At 40.0% G+C, this 25,792-nt stretch overlaps 1 protein-coding gene and 1 long non-coding RNA gene across 3 annotated transcripts in view; one reads left to right on the top strand and one right to left on the bottom strand.

The window, feature by feature from the left end:
• The window catches only part of ASXL2 (ASXL transcriptional regulator 2), a 134,590-nt gene extending 126,418 nt beyond the window's left edge, over positions 1–8,172 (bottom strand). Inside the window, exon 1 of one of the 2 annotated variants that reach the window (XM_047853823.1) lies at positions 7,838–8,172. In XM_047853823.1, coding sequence (XP_047709779.1) covers positions 7,838–7,894 — 57 coding nt within the window. In that variant the 5' untranslated portion in view covers positions 7,895–8,172. The remainder of the gene's footprint in view (positions 1–7,837) is intronic. The other variant, XM_047853822.1, reaches the window with a different exon arrangement.
• On the top strand, positions 7,254–24,785 carry LOC125162601 (uncharacterized). Its single transcript, XR_007151095.1, has 3 exons — positions 7,254–7,387; positions 10,299–10,488; positions 23,746–24,785. It is a non-coding gene; the product is annotated as an uncharacterized LOC125162601 (long non-coding RNA).
• The last annotated feature ends 1,007 nt before the right edge of the window (positions 24,786–25,792 follow it).

The raw sequence follows: 25,792 nt of genomic DNA, 5'->3' as shown, positions 1-25,792 counted from the left end.
TCTCATGAGTCATGAGATCATGACCTGAGCCGACATTAGGCGCTTAATCAACTGAGCCACCCAGCTGCCCCAAAGCTGAACATTTTTTAAAATTTATACTCTATTTACAATCTTTAATAATCTTCTTTAACAGGACTCAAAACCTAGAAAGGCATAAAAGGTAGAGATTGATAAAACTGTTTACATTAAAATAAAAAATGTCCAGGCAGCAAAAAAAAAAAAAAAAAAAAAAAAAAGGATAAATCAGTCAAATCAAAAGACAAAAATGAGAAAGAGATCTGCAACATGAATGACAAAAAACTATTTCCTTAATCTACAAAACAACCTTAGAAATTAGTACAGGGGCACCTGGCTGGCTCTTCCTCTCGGGGTCATGAGGTCGAGCCCCATGTTGGGTGTACAGATTACTTAAGTAAATAAAACTTAAACAAAAATTAGTATAAAAGGGACCAGGAAAAAAAAAAGGCAAAAGATCTAAACAGCCAAGTTTACTGAAAAACATACAGATAGTCAATAAGTATAGGAAGTTACTTTATACCTGCACTGTCCAATAATGGTAGCCATTAAACAAATGAGACTATTTGCTGAGGTTTGTTTTGTTTTGTTTTCTACATAGGCTCCACACCTAACATGAGACTCCAACTCAGGACCCTGAGATCAAGAGTCACAGGCTCTACTGACTGGGCCAACCAGACACCCCCACAAATAAGGCTATTTAAACTTAAAATTAAATAAAATTCAAAATTCAGTTCCTTAGTCACACTAGCCACATTTCAAGTGCTAAATGGCCACATATGACAAGTGGCTACTGTGTTGGGACAGTACAGATATAGAACATTTCCATCAAGTTCCACTGAACAAAAGAAATGCTTTTTTAATATATCAAAGTGGCAAAGAATAAAGATTGATATATTCCTTGGATTAGAGAAAAGTAGGAAAAAGGCAGTAACCTTCAACATTTTCGAGAGGAATATAAATTGGCACAAACTCAAGTTTACAAACTCTTAACCATTCTATTCACACAAATGCACTTGCATCCACAGACACACAATGTACGTGCATATGCCCACATGTACATATTGAACTAGTTGTTACAGCAAAAAAAAAAAACAAAAACAAAAAAAACCTATAAATGGCCTATACATCGGGGCGCCTGGCTGGCTCAGTCGGTGGGGCCTGCGACCCTTGATCTCAGGATCATGAATTTAAGTCCTACATTGGGTATGGAACCTACTTAAAAAAACGAAATAAAATAAATAAATGGCCTATAAGTCAAAAAATAAGTAACTTTTTTTTTTTTTTTTTTTTTTTTTTAGTGATGGTACATTTAAAAACAATGGAATATCGAGGTGCCTGGATGGCTCAGTTAAGGGGCTGACTTCAGCTCAAGTCATGATCTCACGGTTCATAATTCGAGCCTCACATCAGGCTCTGTGCTGTCAGTATGGAGCCCACTTCAGATACTCCGTCCCCCCTCTCTGCCCTCCCCTGCTCTCTCTCTCTCAAAAATAAATAAATACTAAAAAATAAAAATTAAAAAATGTTTAATAAATAAATAAAAACAGTGGAATATTAAAACATTTAAGGGAATGAGGCAGATACATAAGACATTAAAAGGTATCCATGATATTCACAAGTTGCAAAACTGTATATAAAATATAAATAGGTATACATATTTATGTATTATCTCTACATACAGAATTAGAAGTCCAGAAAGCTATATTTGAACTATCAACTGTAGTTAATTTCAGTATGGTAACTAAATATCGTCAATATTTCAGGATGCAGACTTTCATTTAGTCTTGTTTTTATTAGAATGACTCATCCAGGATTAACTCTTTACACTTTTCTATTCCTCTTTTTTTTTTTTTTTTAAAAGAATGAGCCTAGGGGCACCTAGGCAGTAGCTCAGTCAGTAAACATCAGACTTCGGCTTAGGTCACGATCTCATGGTTCATGAGCCCCGAGCCCCACATCAGGCTGTCTGCTGTCAGCAGAGCCTGCTTCAGATCCTCTGTCCCCCTCTCTCTCTGCTCCTCCCCCCCACTCTCTCTCAAAAATAAACATTTTAAAAAAATAAATGAGCCTATATAACTTTAATAGAAACTCAAAGTAACTCAAACCAGTGTTTTTAAGTCATATAAATTCTAAAATTTAGTGTATTCAATAACCTTTTAAAACAACATTAAAAACATGAGAAATCAAACTGTACTAAAAATACTAAAGGGGTGCCTGGGTGGCTCAGTCATCAGTCAGTTAAGCGTCTGACTCTTGATCTCAGCTCAGGCTCAGGTCACGATCTCATTGTTCATGAGTTCCAGTCCCACATCGAGCTCTCAACTGATGGCTTGGAGCCTGCTTGGGATTCTGTCTCTCCCTCTTTCTGCCCCTCCCCAACTCATGTTTTTTCTCTCTCAAAATAAATAACCTTTAAAAAAATTTTTTTTAAATAAAAATAATAAAATTTAGTATATTCAATAACCTTTTAAAACAACATTAAAAACATGATGGATAAATCAAACTGTATTAAAAATACTAAAGGGGCGCCTGGCTGGCTCAGTGGATGGAACATGGAATTCTTGATGTCAGGGTTGTGAGTTCAAGCCCCACGGTGGTGTAAAAGTTACTGAAAAACAAAATCTTTAAAAAGAAAAATAAATAAATAAAATAAATGAAAATAAAATTACTAAATTGCACACTACTATAAACTATGAGGCTGGTCTCTATGCAATATAGAAAGAAAGACTACAGGACTAGAGAGGCATTCAGAGGTCTTTGGTAAAAAGAACAAAGATAGCAGGTATTGAACCCTACTGATGAGTTCCCTGCAGTTGTATCTTCCACACACTGGCCTCCTTCCAAACAGCTTTTATAGTAAAAACATAAATGCTCTTTCACCGACAGCGAAACTGCATAGCCTTTTAAGAAAAAAAGAGTCTGCAGATGAGGAAATAGCAAGGAATTCTACAAATGTGATGCTATTTTCTCAGCTCCTGTCAGAATTCTAGGAGATGCAGTAGCAGCAGCACCTTTCATAGAAATGTTTAATTTATGTGCTCAAAAGAGGTGTTTTTTTTTGTTTTTTTTTTTCAGTTGTTAGGAGGTTTGTGGGCTTTTAAGACAGGCACATAAAAACAAGACAGAAGGAAAGACAAACTGAAAATAACACAGAATTCAAGAAGCAAAACACAGGGGAACTTTAATATTATGGCAAGAAGGAACATCAGTCAAGAGTGTTACATCAAATCACCCAGCACAAACAGACTTGCAGATAGCAATTTCATACATGTATCAAATATCTTACAATTTTATGTCAACTGTACCTCAATAAAGCTGAAATAATAAATATAAATGTGCACTTGGTATTTTGAAAATTATGGATCACAGCAGTTTGTCAATTTTTAATCCATGCCCCTTACAATGCTTTCTCATTCTATTTTCTATGTATTCCAAGATTTTGCCCAGTTTTACCTCCAACAGTCTATAAACAATACATGTAATATCTTTTTCCAAGATGCACACTCTTTCCTGGAGATTTTAATACTACTACAATACAATACAAACACAGACTAAAAAGGACTCTGGCCTAGTCAATATATATCCAAAAGGATATAACCAGGCTTGGCTTTTAAGTCTGTACTTGTATTCATAATTTAAAAAAAAAAAAACTATTCATGGTAAAGATTAAGGGTACAGAAAATTTCTAAGACTTCTATTTTTACTAAAGTACATTTTGTTAAGAAGTTTTCCTAAACATCTTTCTAGAAAACATCTTTCTATTCATTATATACTTTTATCATATTTTAAATTATTTTCCATTTTCTATACTTCCTCCACAAAAGTTTTTAGCCTCAAGTATTACTTCTTTTTTACAAATGTCCTAGGGACGCCTGGGTGGCTCAGTCAGTTAAGTGTCCAACTCTAGGTTTCTGCTCAGGTCATGATCTCACGATTCATGAATTCGAGCCCCAAATCAGGCTCCACACTGATAGTACAGAGCCTGCCTGGGATTCTCACTCTCTCCCTCTCTCTCAAAAAAATAAATTAATTAACTTAAGAAAAGATTTTTTTTTCTACCTTCCATCTTATTCCCTAAAGTTAAGTGACTTCAGGCAAATGTCAAAAATAAAAACCTATGTACATTCAAAATAACATTAATCACTAAGGGAAATCTTCTGCCCACAAATCACATGCTAAAGACCTATACAAGACAGTCTGTGCTCACCTCTAACACCCATACTTCACTTCACGTACCCTGACCACTTTGCTCCCAAGATATCCAAAGGTACCTCTAGTATAGAATCTCTTAAGGCTGCCTCCCTGTCCTTTCCACCTACAATCACAACTAACTTGTCCTTTTAGGACATTTTTCCCTTTTAACGCTTCCCTGGTTGTGGTGAGTAGTAACAAGGGAAAAGTCAAAAGAGAAAACAGGACCAACAAGATTGTAGTATTTCCAAAGCTCTGCTGTTGCAAAAACAGCTAAATTCTTCAGGGATGTCATTAAATATTTAGATGATACAATGTTCATTTTGGTGTGTGTGTGTGTGTGTGTGTGTGTGTGTGTGTGTGTTTTGTTTGTTTTTTTTAAAGCATGAGCTTAACTTTGAGCACAGTTCTAAAGTCAGTGCAATGGTTCTCAAGATCTCTGGCTTACTACAAATCTTTGTATTCAAGTCGAACCAAACACTGTAGATCTAATTCCCAATCATTTCATCACCATCACTGCTACCCTTAAAATTAAAAACATCCAAGACTGTTAACAAAATACTTGAGTAACAATGGGGGGGCCTAAGTGGCTCAGTGGGTTAAGTGTCCAAGTCTTGATTTCGGTTCAGGTCATGATCTCATGGATTCATGGGTTCAAGCCCCACATCCAGCTCCTTTCACTGACAGTACAGAGTCTGCTTGGAGTTCTTTCTCTCTCTCCCTCCCCTTCTGCACATGCACTCTCTCTCTCAAAATAAATAAACTTAAAAAAAATGTTTTTAAATACTCAAGTAAAGCTTTTTAATAACTAGTGTATTTATATAGGGCAAATAGAAAATCGGTAGGGAGACAGTCCAGTACAGTGAATGAGCATTCAAGTTCTACAGAATCTCAACTCCATCATCCCTCTCTCCGCTGTCCCTAGTTATTGGAACTAGTCTGTATGTTCTACATTTAATCAGACTTTTGATATAATTTTACTATTATACAGTAACTATGAATATTATCTTGCTTTTTCAGGTTGTTCGTAACAACCTTACATCAATCCATGTAGCTCTCACCTCCATGCATACCCTCACATCAAACATGTACATATACATACAATTAATTTTATTTATTTGTTGCTATACTATTGGTCAGAAATACAACCTCATTTCAATAGTGCTCCCTAAAACAGGACAGCTCTACAATGCAGGTACCAAGAACACAATGAAAAAAGAAGCAGATAGTGCTCGTTTTCGTAAGTAATTTTATTCTTTCCTTGATGAAACTGTTCCTAGAACATTTGACCCTAATGCCTATGAAATGTTTCTTTTTTTTGAAATAAGTTTCTTAAGACTTACTTCTCCTAGTCGTTTTGATCTTACAAATATATGCAACATTTCTTAATTTAGGTCAAAGTTACTTCCGTTTGTCAAAACACTAATTTTCTGATCTCATTATTCTGAAATATTAAAGATTGACTTTTGTCTATTCCCCCTACATTTACTTCTACTTAGTCCTTCTTACAAATGGAAATCTTCTGAATGCAGAGGTTTAGTTTAATTCCTCACTTTACAGATGATAAAATGAACCAAAGAGCAGGGTGCTTTTTAGATTTTGCCTGCTAGTAAAAAAAAAAGTTTTAGTGTCACCACTCTCATTCTAATTTTAACTTAGATTGAGGCTTTACATTTGTCAGAATCAAATAAAAATACCAAACCACTAATATTCTGATCCCTTCAAGAACTCACTCAGTACTCTACTTATAAACTAGCTTTCCATCTTTTAAACATAACTACGGCATGAAATGTTTATTATAAATGAGCAAATATAACTAACTAGAATTTAAATTAAAAACTGAAAAAATAAAAATAAAAATAAATGAGCAAATATATTAACCTATCATAGGAAAATCTAAACAGCAGATGCAAACTTTTCCTACTTGTCACAATCTCCCAACGATTAGACTATTTTATCCAAAGAGATCATAATGCAAAAAATACTCTTAAGATTCTAGCGACTTGAAATAAATTAATATATTAGGGTTGTGGTCTGCTTACCTATAATTACAATTTGCCATCCTTCTTTTAATAAAACGAAAAAGTCTTGAGGTATTCATCAAGTAGAAGAAAGTCTAACAGTCTTCTGTGAAGAAGCAATTTCCCCACCACCAAAAAAATTATTTCTAGAGTTTTATCTTTTAAAGGAAACTATCAGCACAGTCACAATTATGAAGATAGACTGTTAAGTGAAAACACTCAATAAATAAAATGTGGCTTTATTTATTCACTAACTTTTTCACATTTCCAACTAAAACAGAAATACAAGCTTAAGACTCATCAATCCCCTATCACATAAAATTTACAAAACAAATACACACGGTTTACAACAATGCACAAGATTGAATAAACAACAGAATCCAAATTTGGGGAAATAAAAAAGAATGGGTGGTAATGTAACAAAACATTAACATGTAACTGAGGGGTGAGATATGTGATTTATTTTCTTCTTTATACGTTTCTATAATTTTCCAAATTTTCCCACAGTGAACATTTATTACTTTCGTAATCAGAAAAAAAAAATCATTTAAAAAATAAACCATACATCACATAAAGGTTCATTTAGAAGGGGTCTTCATATTATACAAGTATTATTGACATGATTCACCATTAAAGATAATGCCTCCACTGTCTCACTTTCCAACACTAAAATGCTGTTTTACGTCTCTAACTTTTCTGCTGCATCTCCCAACGTTTTATTTCTACATACATGCACGCTTTTCGTTTTTTTCATACAACGTAATAAAAGTCTCACCATTCCTAAACTGTCCATTTTTAAAAACCTACCTCTAAATTTCGTTATAACAAAATGGGGGGGGTAGAAGTGGGGGGAAATGACAATTTTACCCACTAATCACAACTTCGTGAGGCCACCATCACTTTAGCTACGGAAAAGTCAAGGCCGGGTAAACTACACGTCCCACCATGCATTGCTGCCTTGTTCAGAGTAGGTCTCTACGGAAACAGAAAAAAAAAAAAAAAATTCTACAAGTCCCACCTGTTACTTCGTTTCTAAACACCTCCTGCACTTTCAGCTTCAACAGCAAACAAAAACAAGAGCCTCGTGACCTCACGTTGGACCCGGGAGCCCAGACGAGCAGGGGACCCGGGGTCAGGCGGCATGTCTGCTATAGCGGGTAAATTCTACCAAGATCCAGCGCTCCTCTCTTCTTTCCGGGGCTGGGTGCACGCACAAGCCTTCTCCTATCTGCATCCAATGGGGGCTCTTCAGCCGCACAAGGGAGAAGAACCGGTTACTGTGCAAGCACAACAGACTTCCCCATGCCGGGGCGGGGGCTACCTCAGTGTGGAGGTGAGAGCGACGTGACCCCGAGAGGCAGCTTCAAAACACCAAGGGGACTCGTCGCAGACGCAGGGAGAAGCCACAGCCCCGCGGCGACCCTCTTCCGCTAGGCGCCTCCATTCCCACAGGGATCACAACCCCGACACTAACCGCCGCCCTCTCCGCGCGGTTTTGTGCCCCCTTCAGCCGGGTCGCTGGGCCAATGACCTCCCTTCCCCTGCGACCGGCAGGCGGCGAGGGAACAAAATTCTCCCGGGCTTCCCCTTCGCTCCCTCCCCCTTACCGTCTTGGCGGCCTCCGCCCAGGTCCTGCCCTTCTTCCTACGGCCCTTTTCCCTCATGTCGGGTCTTGAACTGACTGGGAGGCTCCCGTGTCCGGGCTCCGGCCGCCCTCCCTGCCTGCTCTGCCCTGCGATGCTTTTCCCGCGGTGCCGGGAAAAGTGGGAGAAAGGGGAAGTCAGGTCCGAGGAGCACCCAAGCAGAGGAAGCGGCGGGGGTGGTGCGCGGAGGGGGGGGGCGGGGGTCTATGGGGCGGCCGGTCCTCCTGCTGCCGTTGCCACTGCTACCGCCGCTGCCATATTGGGTCCTTACTGTACAGGCAGCCGCTGCGGTCACGTGACCGCTCCCGCGCGGCCGTCACTACTGTACGCAGCCGGACGCGCGAACGTGCGCGCGCGCCCCCGCCTCCCGCGCGGGGCTGCAGGACGAACGAGCCGACGGTCCGCTGCGTCTCGTCACTCCCCCGCCCTTCCGCTCTCTGCCTATCCTTTGGAGCATGCGCGGGAGGGAGGTCCGACGCTAAAGTGCGTCGAGCGTCCAGTGCTCACGCCTACAGCGAAAATCTGCCTGCGGAAGCGGAACTTGATCCGTCCCGGAAGGCTTGTTGAACGGATTCTGACCGCGTGCCGGGCGCCTAGGTGGCTGTAGAGGCTTGGGAGAGCCGTGCTTTTTTCCCCAAGCGGCGACTTTCCTAGCGATTGCTTTCAATAAGCCTCGTGCTTGTGTTTTTTCATTAGTGCATGTACAGGTTTACAAAGGTTATCTTTGTGACGATTTGCAACAATTTTTGTCTGCTCATTTAACCCGTTTGGATAGATGAGGCAAGTTGAGTTCGACCTGCCAAGCTCACCATTTCTAGGCTGTGGGGAAACCAAGAATCAAGGCGCCAGCTCAAGAGCCGGTTTTCCACCTCCAGGAATTCCTTTAAAACTTAAGATGATCCCCTCAGCCCTTTCTTAAAGGCCACCAGTAACTGCGTTCACACTTTTTCAAGTGAATAGTCTCATCAAAGACCCAAATGGTGTCTTTTCTTTCTTGGAGACCTTAGTCACTTGCACAGTGCCTATAAATATCAGGCACCCAGTAAATATTTGCTGAATGAGTCAGCTGTCTGTAGTCAAAAATTATTATCTGTAGGGTCCAAACAGCCTCCTGGAAAATCCAGAATGTGGCATCTTCCATCGCATGTTTTTATACTTTACAAGGTAAAAAGAATATGCAGTAACGCCTACTGTTCTCCCAAATCCATCTGCTTTCAGAAGTTGTATCTAGTTTGGTAAACTTAGCCCTATACTATATTCTAAAATAGGACTGAGAGTTGGGCTGCCTCTTGGGAGGAAAGACAGGTGAGAGCAATACTTTACTTAGAGTCCATGGTTAGGTTTCAAAACCCCATGGACCCCCTAAAATTGTGAACAGCATTTTAATGTAATTGTGCATGTTTGAGAAAAGAACTCATGACTTTCAATTTTTCAAAAGGGGCTGTTATACCAAAAAAAAAAAAAGGTTTGGGTTTTTTTTTCAGTGTTTATTTTTGAAAGATAGTGTGAGTGGGGAGGGGGCAGAGAGAGAGAGGAAGACACAGAATCTGAAAAAGGGTCCAGGCTCTGAGCTGTCAGCACAGAGCCTGATGCAGGGCCCAAACCAACGAACCGGTAAGATCATGACCTGAACCAAAGTCAAACGCTTAACCAACTGAGAAACACAAATGCCACCCCAAAAAAAAAGTCTTAATAGGGAGTTTGAGAGGCCATCTAGATACTTACTTATATTTCAACTTCAGACATTGATCAAACAGCTCCATAACAGCATAATTGATTTGGGCATATTTTCACAAATCCTTTTAGTAACTCACAGCACTCTCCATAGTACTCAAGGTATGTACCATCTTCCTCTAAAGTCTAGGTCTAGGGGCACCTGGCTGGCTCAGTCAATAGAGTGTGTGACTCTTGATCTCCGGGTTGTGTGTTCCAGCCCCATGTTGAATGTAGAGATTACTTAGTCTTAAAAAAAAAAAAAAAAAAAAAAAAAAAAAAGGCCTAGGTTTGTAGTCCATTCAAGAAGTCTCCATCCCTAGATATTAAGCAATGCAACGGCTCATTGAAGGAACACTGAAACACCAGCTCTGAAACAATATCTTGTGAGGATTAGGCACCATCCTGAAGACCACATTCATACACTCTAAATCAGTTAGCAATATATGGTGCTTTGTCCCCAGTAGGTAGAATATATGGGTCTGGAAATGAAGGGGTGAAGGTAGGAATGACCCTGCTTGGTGCATCCTATCAACTCAATCAGAAATCATGGTTTCCAAAGGGGACTGCTTCCACCAATAGATACAGCAGGAGTCCCATTGAACTTCAAGCTATAATTGCTGCCTGAGCATTTCAGATGCCTTGTAACAAGGGACCAGCAGACATGACAAGAAGGCACCATCTTTTTTTTAAATTTTATTTTATTTTTAAGTAATCTCTGCACCCAACATGCTGCTAGAACATATAACGCCAAGATCAAGAGACCCGTGCTCCACCAACTGAGCCAGCCAGGCACTCCAGACAAGTCACCGTGTTGGCAGGGGTGATTGATCCCAATCATCGAGAGGAAGTTGGAATTCTGTTACACAATGGAAGATGGAAGGACGATGTTCGGCACCCAGGTAATTCACTTGAGTATCCCTTGGTGCTTTCTTACCCAATTTTGTAAATGGAAAAGTACATCAGCCATGGCCTATAAAGGGCATTGGTATCGGGGGCTAATGACCCTTCGGGCATAAGGCTCTGGGTCATATCACCAGGTAAACCACCTGGACCAGCAGAGGCACCAACTGAGGATGAGAAGAATCTATGTTCAGATAGAAGCAGGAGACAAGTACAGTTAAACAGATACATATAAGCAGACAATTCGCAAAAGAGGAAATTCAGTTACGCAATATATGTATAAAAACAATATGCAGGGGCACCTGGGTGGCTCAGTCTGTTGAGTGTCTGTCTTTGGCTCAGGTCATGATCACTCAGTTCGTGAGTTCAGGCCCCACATCTGGCTCTGTGCTGACAGTTCAGAGCCTGGAGCCTACTTCAGATTCTGTGTCTCCCTCTCTCTGCCCCTACTCCACTCATGCTGTGTCTCTCAAAAATGAATTTTAAAAAAAGTTAAAAATTAAAAAAAAAACAATATGTACTTCATGAGTATCAGTGAAATCCAAATTATGATTACAATAAAAAAGTTCATTTAAGAATCCTGATTTTTTTGGGGCACCTGGGTGGCTCAGTCGGTTGAGCGTCCGACTTCGGCTCAGGTCATGATCTCGCGGTCCGTGGGTTCAAGCCCCGCGTCGGGCTCTGTGCTGACAGCTCAGAGCCTGGAGCCTGTTTCGGATTCTGTGTCTCCCTTTCTCTCTGACCCTCCCCCGTTCATGCTCTGTCTCTCTCTGTCTCAAAAATAAATAAATGTTGGGGCGCCTGGGTGGCGCAGTCGGTTAAGCGTCCGACTTCAGCCAGGTCACGATCTCGCGGTCCGTGAGTTCGAGCCCCGCGTCAGGCTCTGGGCTGATGGCTCGGAGCCTGGAGCCTGTTTCCGATTCTGTGTCTCCCTCTCTCTCTCTGCCCCTCCCCCGTTCATGCTCTGTCTCTCTCTGTCCCAAAAATAAATAAACGTTGAAAAAAAATTAAAAATAAATAAATAAATAAATGTTAAAAAAAAAAAACAAAACTTTAAAAGAATCCTGATTTTTTAAATGTTTTGTTTTTTTTTTTAATTTTTTTTTCAACGTTTATTTATTTTTGGGACAGAGAGAGACAGAGCATGAACGGGGGAGGGGCAGAGAGAGAGGGAGACACAGAATCGGAAACAGGCTCCAGGCTCCGAGCCATCAGCCCAGAGCCTGACGCGGGGCTCGAACTCACAGACCGCGAGATCGTGACCTGGCTGAAGTCGGACGCTTAACCGACTGCGCCACCCAGGCGCCCCTTTAAATGTTTATTTATTCTTGAGAGAGAGAGAGAGAGAATGGGGGTGGGGGGCAGACACAAAATCTGAAGCAGGCTCCAGGCTCTGAGCTGTCAGCACAGAGCCTCCTGATGTGGGGCTCAAACTCACAAGCTGTGAGATCATGACCTGAGCTGAAGTCAGACACCAAACCGACTGAACCACCCAGGCGCCCCAGGAATCCTGATTAAACATACTTATATAAAAATTAACAGGCTTAATGGGTTACAGAGTTTCAATTTGGGATAATGAATAAATTCTGGAGATGGTTGGTGGTGATGGTTGTATAACAATATTAATGTACTTAATGTCACTGAATTGTACTCTTAAAATGATTAAAATGAAAAAAACGATTAAAATGATAAATTTCAGGGGCTCCTGGGTGGCTCAGTCAGTTAAGTGTCCGGCTTTGGCTCAGGTCATGATATCGCAGTTCATGGGTTTGAGCCCTGCATCGGGCTCTATGCTGACAGCTTGGAGCCTGGAGCCTGCTTCGGATTCTGTGTCTCCCTCTCTCTCTGCCCCTCCCCCACTCATGCTCTATGTGTGTGTGTGTGTGTCTCTCTCTGTCAAAAATAAACTTAAAAAAATGTTTAATGATAAATTTCATGTATATTTTACCACAATTAAACAATTATTTAAAAAAATTAACCAGTATTGGGGCACCTAGCTGGCTCAGTTAGTAGAGAATTCAACTCTTAATTTTAGGATTGTAAATTCAAGCCCTGCGTTGGATATGGAGATTACTTAAAAATAAAATCCTTTAAAAAAATTAACCAGTGTTTTATATACCAGTAAAAAACTGATAAGAAAGTTTTAAAAGTTCTATTCTCATTAGCTACACAAAAGTGTATACATATATGTGTGTGTACATAGACACATATATTGATACGCTCAAGCCTAAAATTAGAACTAAAGTCCAGGGAAAATGTCTGCACTGTTCATAATCTATATAATGTAAACAGCTAATTTCTGAGAAAACTAAGACTCTAAACAAATAAATATGCAAACCACGTTCTTAAAAAGTCTTACTATTCTAAGTGTTTTTATTTTTTATTTTTTTATTTTTTCAATATATGAAATTTATTGTCAAATTGGTTTCTAAGTGCTTTTAATCCCAGGTCTCCCTCTCTCTCTGGCCCTTCCTCATTCATGTGCACTCTCTCTCTCTCTCTCTCTCTTTCCCTCTCTCTCAAAAATAAACATTAAAAAAATAAATGGGATATCTTCTTTATAAAAAAAAAAACCAGGGTTTTTTTTGGTGGGGGGAAAAGGGGGAAGAGCAGAAGGAGAGAGAGAGAGAAGCCGGCTCCACATTGAGCATGGAGTTGGACATGGGGCTCGACTCCATGACCCTGGGATCATGACCTAAGAGGAAATCAAGAGTTCACGCTCAACTGACTGAGCCACCCAGATGCCCCAATACAGTTTTTTTTTTTTAAAGAATAATATGAGGGAGATTTACCCCACCAGGTATTAAAACTTTTAGAATGAATAAAAAGAATAACCAAAACTTTGGAAACTGATTCCAAAACTGACATATTAGTTAATTTAGAAACAGCCCTTAGAATAAACAGAATTTAATATATGATAAAAGTGACATCATCAGTGAGGAAGTGACTGGGATCGAGCCCCACGTCAGGCTCTGTGCTGAGCATGGGACCTGCTTAAGATTCTCTATCTCTAAGGGCACCTGGGTGGCTCAGTTGGCTGAGTGTCTGGCTCTTGATTTCACTTCAGGTCATGATCTCATGGTTTGTGGGCTCAAGCCCCACTGATGGCAGAGTCTGCTTGGGATTCTCTCTCTCTCTCTCTCTCTCTCTGCCCATCCCCTAATTGCACTCACTCTCTCTCAAAAAAAATATTCTCTCTCTCTCCTTCTACCTCTCTCCCTTGCTCATGCTCTTTCTCTCTCTCTAAAAAAAGAAAGAAAAAAGAAATAGTAGATATAGATAATAGACACATAGATAAAACAGGTAGGTACATTTCCTTGTTGATCATGCTAGAGTCTAAATGTGCAGTATCTGCCAAGACACCCATGTTGGAACACAGCTTCTATCACGATGGCCATGGGCCACATGCCAGGCTTTTCGGGTAGCGATGATATCTTCAACATCTTTTATGAGGCAGGCATTGGCAAAAATATCACTAAAGCAGGTTTGTAAAGAATTATTTTTCATGAAGTTGTTATTGGAAATCTTTTTTTCTAAGTTTATTTATTTATTTTGAGAGAGGATGCATATGAGCAAGGCAGAGAGAGAGGGCTGACAGCATGGAGTCTGACTTGAGGCTTGAACTAATGAACCCGTGATCATGACCTGAGGTGAAACCAAGAGTCAGATGCTTAACCAAGTGAGCCACCCAGGTGCCCTGGACATCTTATTATTAAGAAAGATGGCACTAGTTGTTTGTTGTTGTTGTTGTTGTTAATATTTTTTAATGTTTATTTATTTTTGAGAGAGACAGAGTGTGAGCGGGGGAGGGGCAGAGAGAGAGAGGGAGACAGAATCCAGAGCAGGCTCCAGGCTCTGAGCTGTCAGCACAGAGCCCAACACAGGACTCATACCTATGAGCCACAAGATCATGACCTGAGCCAAAGTCAGAATCTTAACCAACTGAGCCACCCAGGCATCCTGATGCCACTAGTTTCTGTACATCTGTAGGAAATCATTATTGGCCAAGAAATTAGAGTTTTTGGCATTCAGTAGGATGGGATGAGGGAGGAGTCTTTCTGTTTTCACCTCCTTGCTCACAGGATTGTCCATTAAAGCAAAAAGTCAAGGGGCACCTGGGTAGCTCAGTCAGTTAAGAGGCCGACTTCGGCTCAGGTCATGATCTCACGGTCCGTGAGTTCAAGCCCCGCGTTGGGCTCTGTGCTGACAGCTCAGAGCCTGGAGCCTGTTTCAGATTCTGTGTCTCCCTCTCTCTGACCCTCCTGTTCATGCTCTATCTCTCCCTGTCTCAAAAATAAATAAAACGTTTAAATAAATAAATAAATAAATAAATAAATAAATAAAGCAAAAAGTCAAGACTGGCAATTCCCATGACCAGTTGCTCAGATTTTCACAATTGTACCTATGGATCCTACTATCCCAACCTCTTTACTCACAGGACTTGGATATCTGATTGTCACTTCAAGGTAGACAATGATGCTATTATATATTGGGCAGAATCCTAGACACTGAACGCAGTATAGTTTACATAATCTTTAACTTCCTCATCAGGTAGCAGGTTCATTGTAGAGCTAAGTCTGTCTGATGCCAGGATCACTTTCTATCCAGTTATTCCAGCACCATTTATTGAAGAAATTATCCTTTCCCCAGCATATATTCTGAGCTCCTTTGTCATAAATTAGTTGACCATATACATGTGGGTATTTTTCTGGGCTCTCTATGAGGTTCCATTGATCTATGTTTCTCATGCCAATGCCATACTGTTTTGATTACTATGGCTTTGTAATATAGCTTGAAATCAGGAAGTGTGATGCCTCCAGTTTTATTCTTCTTTGTCAAGATTGCTTTGGCCATTTAGGGCCTTTTGTGGTTTCATACAAATTTTAGAATTGTTTTTCATATTTCTGTGAAAAACGCCATTGGAATTTTTATAGAGATTGTATTCAGTCTGTAGATAGCTTTGGGTAGTCTGGAGGTTTTAACAATATTAATCTTTCCAATCCATGCGCACAGAATATCTTCATTTATTTGTGTCTTCTTCAATTTCATTCATCAATGTCTTGTAATTTTCAGCGTTCAGATCTTTCACCTCCTTGGTTAGATTTATTCCTAAGTATTTGATTCTTTTTGATGCTATTATAAATCGTATTGTTTTCTTAATTTCTCTTTCTGATAGATCATTATTAGTGTATAGAAATACAACTGATTTTTGCATATTGATTTTCTATCCTATCCTACAACTTTACTGACTTGTTTATTAGTTCTAACAGTTTTGGGGTGGGATCTTTAGGGTTTTCCACATATAATATCATACCATCTGCAAATAGAGACAATTTTACCTCTTCCTTTCCAGTTTGGTTACCTGTTATTTCTTTTTCTTCCTAATTGCTCTGACTAGAACTTCCAGTACTATGTTGAATAAAAGCAGGAAGCATGGGCATCCTTGGGGTACCTGGCTGGCTCAGATGGTAAAGCATGTAATTCTTAATCTCAGGGTCTTGAGTTTGTGCCCCATGTTGGGTGTAAAGATTACTTTTAAAAAGTAAATTAAATTGGGGTACCCGGGTGGCTCAGTTGTTAAGCATCTGACTTCGGTTTGGGTGATGACCTCACAGTTGGTGAGCACAAGCCCCACTTTGGGTAAGCTCCAGCCCTGCTTCAGGTAAAAACACCAGCCCCAGATGAGTGCTGATCCTCTCTCTTTCTCTCTCTCTATCCCTCCCTCTCTTGCCCTCTCTGCCCCTTCTGGGTTTCTTTCTCTCTCTCCCTCTCTTTCTCTGCCCCTCACTTGAGCCCTTTCTCTCTCTAAAAAAAAAAAAATTAATTAATTTAATTAAATTAAAATTGTTATAATGTTACTCATTTTTAAGGGAGAGAGAGACAGAGCACAAGGTGGGAAGCGGCAGAGAGAGAGGGAGACAGAGAATCTGAGGCAGGCTCCAGGCTCTGAGCTGTCAGGACATGGGGCTCGAATGGTTCATCCACAAGATCATGACCTGAGCTGAAGTTGGATGCTTAACCAATTGAGAGACCCAGGCACCCTAAGTTTTTGTTTTTTTGTTTTTTTGTTTTTTTTTTAAATACTGGGCAGCCTTGACTTGTTCCTGATCTTAGAGGAAAATATTTCGGCTTGTCACCATTGACTATGATGTTAGCTGTGGGCTTGTCAAATACAGTCTTTATTATGTTGAGGTATGTTCTCTGTACACAGTTTGTTGACAATTTTATCATGAAAAAATGTTGAATTTTGTCAATGCTTTTTCTGCATCTATTGAGATGATCTTATGATTTTTATTTTTCATTTTAATATGGCATATCACATTGATTTGCAGATATTGAACACCCCTGGAATAAATCTCAATTAACCATGGTGTATGACCCTCTTAATGTACTGTGGAATTTGGTTTGTTAATTTTTAGAAAAAAAAATTTAATGTTTAGGAACCATGAGATCATGACCTGAGCTGAAGTCGGACACTCAACCAACTGAGCCACATAGGCACCCCTGTTTGATCATTTTTTGAGTCCTCTCTCTCTCTCTCTCTCTCCCTCTGTTTTTCTCTCTCTCTGTCTCTCTCTGTCCCTGTCTCTCTGCCTCTCTCTCTCTCTTAATCAGTCTGGCTAGAGGGTTATCAATTTTGTTGATCTTTTCAAAGAAGCAGTTCCTGGTTTCATTGATCTGTTCTATGGTTAGCTCATTTTTTGTTGAGGATTTTTGCATCCAGGGACATTGGCTATCATTTTCTTTTCTTGTAGTGTCTTTGTCTGCTTTAGTATCAGGGTCATATTGGCCTCATAAAATAAGTTTGGAAGTGTTTCCTCCCTTTCCATTTGAAAGCTTGAGAAGATTAATAATAATTCTTTCTTAAATGTTTGGTAGACTTCACCAGTGAAACCACCTAGTCCTGGACTTTTCTTTGTTGGGTGTTTTTTTTAATGGTTCAATCTCCTTGATAGTAATCAGTCTGTTCAGATTTTTATTTCCTCATGATTCAATCTTGGAAGTTTGTATGTTTTTATAAATTTATCCATTTCTTCTAGTTTTTCCAACTTGTTGGCATACACTTACTTGTCCATAATAATCTCCTGTGAACCTTTGAATTTCTCTGGTATTGAATTTCTTTGGTAATGCTTCCTCTTTCATTTGTAATTTAATTTATTTGAGTCCTGTCTCTTTTTCTTGGTTAGTCTACTAAGGTTTTGTCTAATTTGTTTATCCTTTTTTTTTCTGTCCCACCCCCTATTTTATCTTAAAAACCATCTCTTGGTTTCATTAATCTTTTCTATTGTCTTTTTGGTCTTTGTTTCATTTATTCCTTCTCTGATCTTTGTTATTTCCTTCTTTCTACTAGCTTTGGGCTTCATTTGTTCTTTTTTTCCTAGTTAATTGGGGTAGAAAGTTAGGTTCTCTGTTTGAGAGCTTTCCTTTGTTCTTAATACAGGAGTTTATTGCTATAAACTTCCCTCTTGGGGTGCCCAGGTGGCTCAGTTGGTTAATCCTGACCTTTGGCTCAAGTCATGATCTCACAGTTCCTGAGTTTGAGCTCCCCATTGGGGTCTCCGCGGTCAGTGCAGAGCCTGCTTATATCTTCTGTCCCCCTCTCTCTGTACCTCCCCCCCCAAAAATAAACATTAAAATTTTTTTTTTTCAACATTTTTTTATTTTATTTTTGGGACAGAGAGAGACAGAGCATGAACGGGGGAGGGGCAGAGAGAGAGGGAAACACAGAATCGGAAACAGGCTCCAGGCTCTGAGCCATCAGCGCAGAGCCTGACGCGGGGCTCGAACTCACGGACCGTGAGATCGTGACCTGGCTGAAGTCGGACGCTTAACCGACTGCGCCACCCAGGCGCCCCAAACATTAAAATTTTTTAATAAAAAAATAAACTTCCCTCCTAGAACTGTTCTTGCTGCATTCTATAAATCTTGATATATCATATTTCCATTTTCATTTGTTTCACAGATTTTTTTGTTTGTTTCTCTTTTAATTTCTTTAACCCATTGATTGTTCAGGAGCATGCTGTTTAATTTCTGCATACTTGTGAAGTTCATAATTTTCTTCTTGTAATTGATGTCTAGTTTCATACCATTGTGGTCAGAAAAGATGATAAGATTTCAAGCTTCTTAAATTTATTAAGACTCATTTTGTGACCTAACATATGATCTATCCTGGAGAATGTTCCATGTGCTCTTGAGAAGAATGTGTGCTCTGCTGCTGTTGGATGAAATGTTCTGTAAATGTCTGTTAAGTCCATCTGGTCTACCAGGTCATTTAAGTCCAATGTTTCTTAATTGATTTTCTGCCTGGATGATCTATCCATTGTTGAAAGTGGGATATTGAAATTCCTACTATTGTATTGCTGTCTATTTCTCCATTCAGATCTGTTAGTATTTGCTTTATATATTTAGGTCCTTCTATGTTGAGTACGCAAATATTTACAAACGTTACAGCCTCTTGATGAATTGATCACTTTACCATTATATAATGACCCTCTTTGTCTCTTGTTACCGACTTTGGTTTAAAGTCTATTTTGGATAATATAAGTATAGCTTACCTCTGCTTTCTTTTGGTTTCCATTTGCACACAATGTCTCTTTCCATCCCTTCACTTTCCATCTGTTTGTGCCCTAAAGCCAAAATGAGTCTTTCCTAGGCAGCATATAATGGGTTTTGCTTTTTTATCCATTTCGCCACTCTACTATCTTTTGACTGGAGAAGGAAAAAATCTTTTTAAAGTTACTTCTATCCATATGTTAAAAAGATACTCAGGTACTCATTGTATTTCTGCTTTGTGTTTCAGTTTGGTAAATTAGGTAAATAATGCACATACATTATTTATATCATTATATCACAATGCATTACAATTAACTTAAGTACCCCAGTTTGGTAGAATTTAACCAATTCTGTCTAATGGCAGTCCAAAGAGGATTTCCTTTTTAAGAGACTTCTTCCTGTAACTTCGCAGATAGTAGAACCAACATTAGTTTCAGGGGGGAAAAGATTGAGCAATTGTAATAAAAATGCAGTATTAAATAAACAGCATAGTATGAATGTGCCAAAGAATGCACGTGCTGTTAGCTCTGCTCTCGTTAGCTCTGCCTTTGCTACAGACTTCAGCCTTAACCAGTTTGCCATATCAAGCATGCTTGCCTTAAGTTAGGTCATGAGCAGCAGGGAGGCTGTAGGTGGAGCCCATTGGAAGTCCTCACGTCTGACCCTACATCAGTCAGTGGCTGCACAGGGGAAGAGGTGCTGGGCTCACACTCCCTGGTCTGGAATTCCCCACGTGAGGACATTCTACCTATCAGGAGCTGGGCAAGCCTCTTGAACTCTTTAAGTCTCAGTTCCCTCTACAGGGATTATTGTGAGGTTTGAATGAGGAGATACTGTGTAAAGAACCTACAATAGTACCTGGTACATTAGATGCTATCCATAAATGCTAACTATTGTATCTTCTATATTATACCACAAGTATATATACTTCTGTATATATATATACTCTGTATATATACTTTATATACTTCTGTGTATATACTATATGTATATAGTATACGTATATAGTAGTATATAGTATATACATATACATATATAGTAGCGTATAGTATATATACTATATTATATGGACAGAAAAGAGGGCTATGAGAAGTAAGGGAGATGATTCATTCTCAAAACTACCAAATAAAGTCTGTGCTGTCTAGTTAACAGCAGGTTTACAACTTATTGGAAATATATATGAACGACCCCCACCCCCCCCACCCCCCCATCCCCGCCCCACAAAATGGAGTCCCAAACCTTTAGACACTTCACTTCCTGGTTCTTCTTCCCCTGTCCGATTCAAGGACTTATTTTCATGGGCTTATTTTCAAGGGCTTTGCAATGAGCATGCGCCAAAGAACAAAGGGAGGAGGGACTGAAAAATCTCTGCCATACCTCAGGGAATTTGCATTTGTTTCAATCAGACTATTTTTGCCTTACATGGGCATAGGTAGTGTCTGGGTAAGGCTGTAACCTCTGTAGCACTCAGGCAATGAGGAACCAGGGGAAGGACTTGCATGCTAGAAGATAAATTGTCTGCTGTTAACTGCCCAGAGTGTGCCTGTCCATCACCCACTCTTGCAAGAACGTTGATTAAAGCCTCTCTTCCCTGTGCTCCGAGTCTCTGCATCCCTCCTTTGATTGGGTCAGTGAGCCTACTTCTCACAAGGGCAAAAGTGACCTTCTCAACTCTTCTTCCCCCCTGCAAAACTTAAAAAATAACTAGCTGTTCCCATTTCTCAATTATGCAGCAAGATTTAGCTTACTTGGTGACAGGGCCAGCAAGAGCCTAGATGAAAGGAATCTACTGAATGTCTGCTAAATGCCTGGCAATATATATGAGGATACAAATGTTTCTTGTCAAGAAACATTTTTTTAGGGACAATTTCTTTTTCTTTTCTTTCTTTCTTTCTTTCTTTCTTTCTTTCTTTCTTTCTTTCTTTTTCATCTTCTTCTTCTTCTTCTTCTTCTTCTTCAAGTTTATTTATTCTGAGAGAAAGAGAAAGAGAGACCAGGGGAGGGGGAAAAGAGACAGAAGGAGGGAGAGAGAATCCCAAGCAGGCTCCACACTGTCAGCATGGAGCCTGACGCAGGGCTCAAACTCACTAACCATGAGATCATTACCTTAGCTGAAATCAAGAGCCAGAAGCTTAACCAACTGAGCCCAGGCACCCCTTCCTTTTTTCTTTCAGGGACAATTTCTGCCAATTAGTAATATGATCTTCAAATACTCAATCCAATTCCATTAAACAGGTCAATTTAGTATATTTCAGCCATGAGCCAAATACTGAGGGCCAGAAACGAGTGTAAGACTGCAAAACAGTGAGAACAGGAACTGAGCCTGTCATGTTTATTATATTTGCAGTGCCCACAATAGCACCTTGTGATAGGAAGTTCTCCATACATTTTTGTTGAATCAATAAGTAGATAAATGGGGGCGCCTGGGTGGCTCAGTGGGTTAGGCATCGGACTTCGGCTCAGGTCATGATCTCACAGTTTGTGAGTTCGAGCTCCGCGTTGGGCTCTGTGCTGACAGCTCGGAGCCTGGAGCCTGCTTCAGATTCTATGTCTTGCTCTCTCTCTGCCCCTCCCCTGCTCATGCTCTGTCTCTCTCTGTCTCAAAAATAAACAAAATAGGGGCGCCTGGGTGGCGCAGTCGGTTGAGCGTCTGACTTCAGCCAGGTCACGATCTCGAGGTCCGTGAGTTCGAGCCCCGCGTCAGGCTCTGGGCTGATGGCTCGGAGCCTGGAGCCTGTTTCCGATTCTGTGTCTCCCTCTCTCTCTGCCCCTCCCCCATTCATGCTCTGTGTCTCTCTGTCCCAAAAATAAATAAAAAACGTTAAAAAATAAATAAATTAATAAATAAATTAATTAAATTAAATAAACAAAACACTAAAAATTTTTTTTTAAATAAGTAGATGAATGAATAAATAAAGAAGACATAGTCCTTACTCCAAAATAGCTCATCTGAAAATAAGAAAGACCTATGAACAAATACCATACATTGTTATACATGCAATCGTAAACATATATACAAGATCCTAAAATGGCATAGAGGAATAGGAACCCTATGGATATTAGCACAAGGGAGGGTATCCAGCAAGGCTCCAAGAAGGAATGGCAACCAGTGAAGAGTGGACAGGGCAGAGTAAATGAGATGAGAAGCAAGGAGACCAGTTGGGAGGGTTTTGCAGCACTTCCAGGACATTATTTCCTAACCTGCAGTCCAGGGGAGGAGTCCATTAGCTTAGACAAAATTATGTTTATTTTCACTAACCTTAAAGTTATGACTTTGGTCACCAACGGAAATCACAGATATTTTCAGGTTACATTACACTTAAGACATCTAGAAATATTTTTACATTTATCACAATTTCACAACTTCAATATTATTAGACCTGGCACCAGATCTTGTTATTTGGTGCATTAATAATGAAGCACATGTATCGCTATAACACAAGTTTGTTTTTCTAATAAGCTAATCACTATATTTCAATAGAAATGTTTTTCTCTGTGATCCCATGGATTTTGTTCACACATTCAAAGAGATTCTGAGGGGTCCCTGGGTGGTTCAGTGGGTTAAGCGTCTGACTTTGGCTCAGGTCATGATCTGACTGTCCATGAGTTTGAGTCCCATGGCCGGCTCTGTGCTAACAGCTCGGTGCCTGCAGCCTGCTTCAGGTGTCTCCCTCTCTCTCTGCCCTTCCCCTACTCGTGCTTTGTGCGTGTCTCTGTGTCTCAAAAATGAATAAAGAAGCATGGGAAAAAATTTAATATAAATAAATAAATAAAAGAGATTCTGAGAAGGGGTCTATAGTCTTCCACAAACTCAAAGAAATCCATAGTAAAAACAAATGAACACAAAAATAGGAATTGGGATTCTGTCACATAATACTGTGTGACTTTATTTTTTATTTTTAGTTTTTTACATTTTTTAAAAGTTTATTTATTTATTTTGAGACAGAGAGAAAGAGAGGGAGCACAAGCAGGGAAGGGGCAGAGAAAGAGAGAATCCTAAGCAGTCTCTGCACTGTCAGGGCAGAGCCTGATGCAGGGCTCAAACTCACAAACCATGAGATCATAACCTGAGTCAAAAAGCAAGAGTCGGAGGCTTAACAGACTGAGCCATGCAGGCGCTCCATAACAGTGTGTGACTTTGGGCAAATTTTCAAAATCTTTTTGGGCCTCAGTTTCCTCATGTGAAAAATGTGTGTAATACTGATAGTTTTCTATTTTATAAAGTGGGGGGTGTCTAGGTGGCTCGGTCGGCTAAGCATCTGACTTCCACTCAGGTCATGATCTCACAGCTCGTGAGTTCGAGGCCCACACTTGGCTCTGTGCTGATACCTCAGAGCCAGACTCAGAGCCTGGAGCCTGCTTCGGATTCTGTGTCTCCCTCCCTCTGCCCCTCCCCTGCTTGCGCTCTCTCTCTCTCTCTCTCTCAAAAATAAATAAACATTAAAAACAATTTTTTTAAAATATAAGGTGTTGTAGAAATAAAAGAAGTACACATAGAAAATTTAAAATAATGCCAGGTGTATTATAAATATTCAATAAATATCATAATATCAAATCATCTTGATTTCTGAAGAAAATCCAATGAATGATCCCTTAAATCCAGCATTCCTTGAGACTGTAAACTGCTTATGAAGATTTCCCTGAACGCTAGTTAAAATAACAACCAAAAGAGTCCTCATTTTCTCTCCTTCACTTTTTATTAGTCATTTTGAGGATCAACGCAGTGTCAACACAAGGTTCCTGTTTTCTGCAAAGAACTAAAAAAGGCAACTTCCTAAGAATTAAGGCTGATATACAAACATAGATTTAAAGTTGACAGGTCCCCGAGGAAGATATCTTATTCCAGGTTCTCTAAAGCACCGATCTCAATGCTATTGACAGGCATGAACTAGCTCACTTCAAGCATATGAAGGGAAAACCAGAGCCTGACTTAAACTGTGCTGTACTGCAGGTGGTCAAAGGCAAAGAGACGCAGGAAGCAGGAAGGAAGGCAGAGGAACTGGAGGCCAGCCAGGAACAAGCTGGGAATAGCCAGACTGCACTGCTCCTTAGTTACCATGGGCTTTGTCCAGCCAGATGTCCTAGCATCTCCTTGGTTTTCTGCCTGAGGAATCTGACTATTCATTCTGAAGTTATCTTAAATGCTGTCCACATTCACAAATACTCCTCAGAGGCCAAATTCATTTTTAAATGTTCATCCTAGCAAGAGATTTTTTTTTACATAGATGGGGATACAGCCTGGACCTAAATAGATTTAGGTTCAAGTCTCATCATTGTAATTTACTACCTAAGTGAACTTAAGCAATTGACTAGGATTCTCTAATCTTCAGCTTCCTCATCTGCCCCAAAATCGAGATAATTTACTCAATAAATGTTCACGTTTGAGTCCCTATTACGTGACACGCTCAGATTTGGATGTTGAGAATACAGAAGAAAACCACACAGGGTAGCTTCATTCAAGTGAAGACGGAAGAGAAATAAATAGACAAGACAGTATTGGATGTTGATAAATGCTCGGAAGACAATCCACCAAGTTGATGTGCAAGAAGTGATGGAGTTGCAGCATCTTTGGAGGAGGAAGAATTTGACATTGGAGCTGAGACTGAGGACAAAAAGACAAGAAGAAACTCGCCTCGTGAAGATTCGGGTGTGGAGCATTCCAATGAGAGGGAAAGAGAATTTCAAAGGCCCTGAGGCGGAAGAAAGCGCTTGGTGTGTCCTTGGAATATAAAGAAGATATACAATGGAGTGAGGTGGAGAGGGGCTGGGGAGAGGTGGGAGAGGTAGGCAGGACTGAGGAAGTGGAGGAGGATGTAAGAGCTTTGAGAAGAGCCGGGGAATGTGTGAATACTTGTTTGGGAGAATGGGGGAGAGAACATACTGGAGAAGTGTAGTAGGGTTGCTTGGCAGCATTGAGACTCCTTTTGAGATGCGTGGTCATGAATTTCAACTAGAACTAGTTGGCATAGTGGATGTTGCGCTGAGAATTAGATGAAGTGAATGGAAGTTTTTGACACATGGTAGATGCTCAGAAATGTTCACTAGCTATTATAAGGGAGAAAAATCTTAAGATGAAGAAAACTAAACCAACTCATCTATTTTTGCCACCATCTGTAATTTATCAGAGAGGTAAACGATACGCTATGTATTCTGAGCTTTGGTTTAAGACTGTTTTCCACCAAAAGGGAGTTTTTTAGCATCTGGATGTTTTAAACCTGAACGTTTTTGCACACCCAGTACAAAATGCCGCGATTTTTTGCTCTTGTGGTCTTAATAAACTGGAAGTAAATTTCTCCTGTCAGTCTCTTGTGGGATCACTTCCTCATATTCCAAATACAGGAACACAGTATATGCACAAAATTTTAGTATATACACAAAATTTGCTTCTCTTTCTCTTTCTGCATGTTCAGACAAAAGAAAGATTTCTTCTGGTGACTTTCCAAGATGTTTTGAAATATTAATTCACAACATTTGATGCCTGGGAATAACTCTGTAGTGTAGCATGCCATATCTATTGCAACTTTAAATATAATCTCTTCTGCAATGGCAGAAATGGAGAACATCACACCTGAGATTTTCTATAATTTCATCTCACCAATGAGATCTTTTTTGACAAATCCCTTTACAAAAAACGGAGGCTCCATGCCCAGCGTGGGGCTTGAACTCATATCCCCAAGACAGAGAGTCGTATGCTCTACCAATGGAGTCAGCCAGGCACCCCTGAATGAACTTGATTTGAACAGGACAGGA

Source organism: Prionailurus viverrinus, chromosome A3 (genome assembly GCF_022837055.1).
Source record: "Prionailurus viverrinus isolate Anna chromosome A3, UM_Priviv_1.0, whole genome shotgun sequence".
Lineage (NCBI taxonomy): Eukaryota > Metazoa > Chordata > Mammalia > Carnivora > Felidae > Prionailurus > Prionailurus viverrinus.
This window is presented reverse-complemented; position numbering and strand designations above follow the sequence as displayed.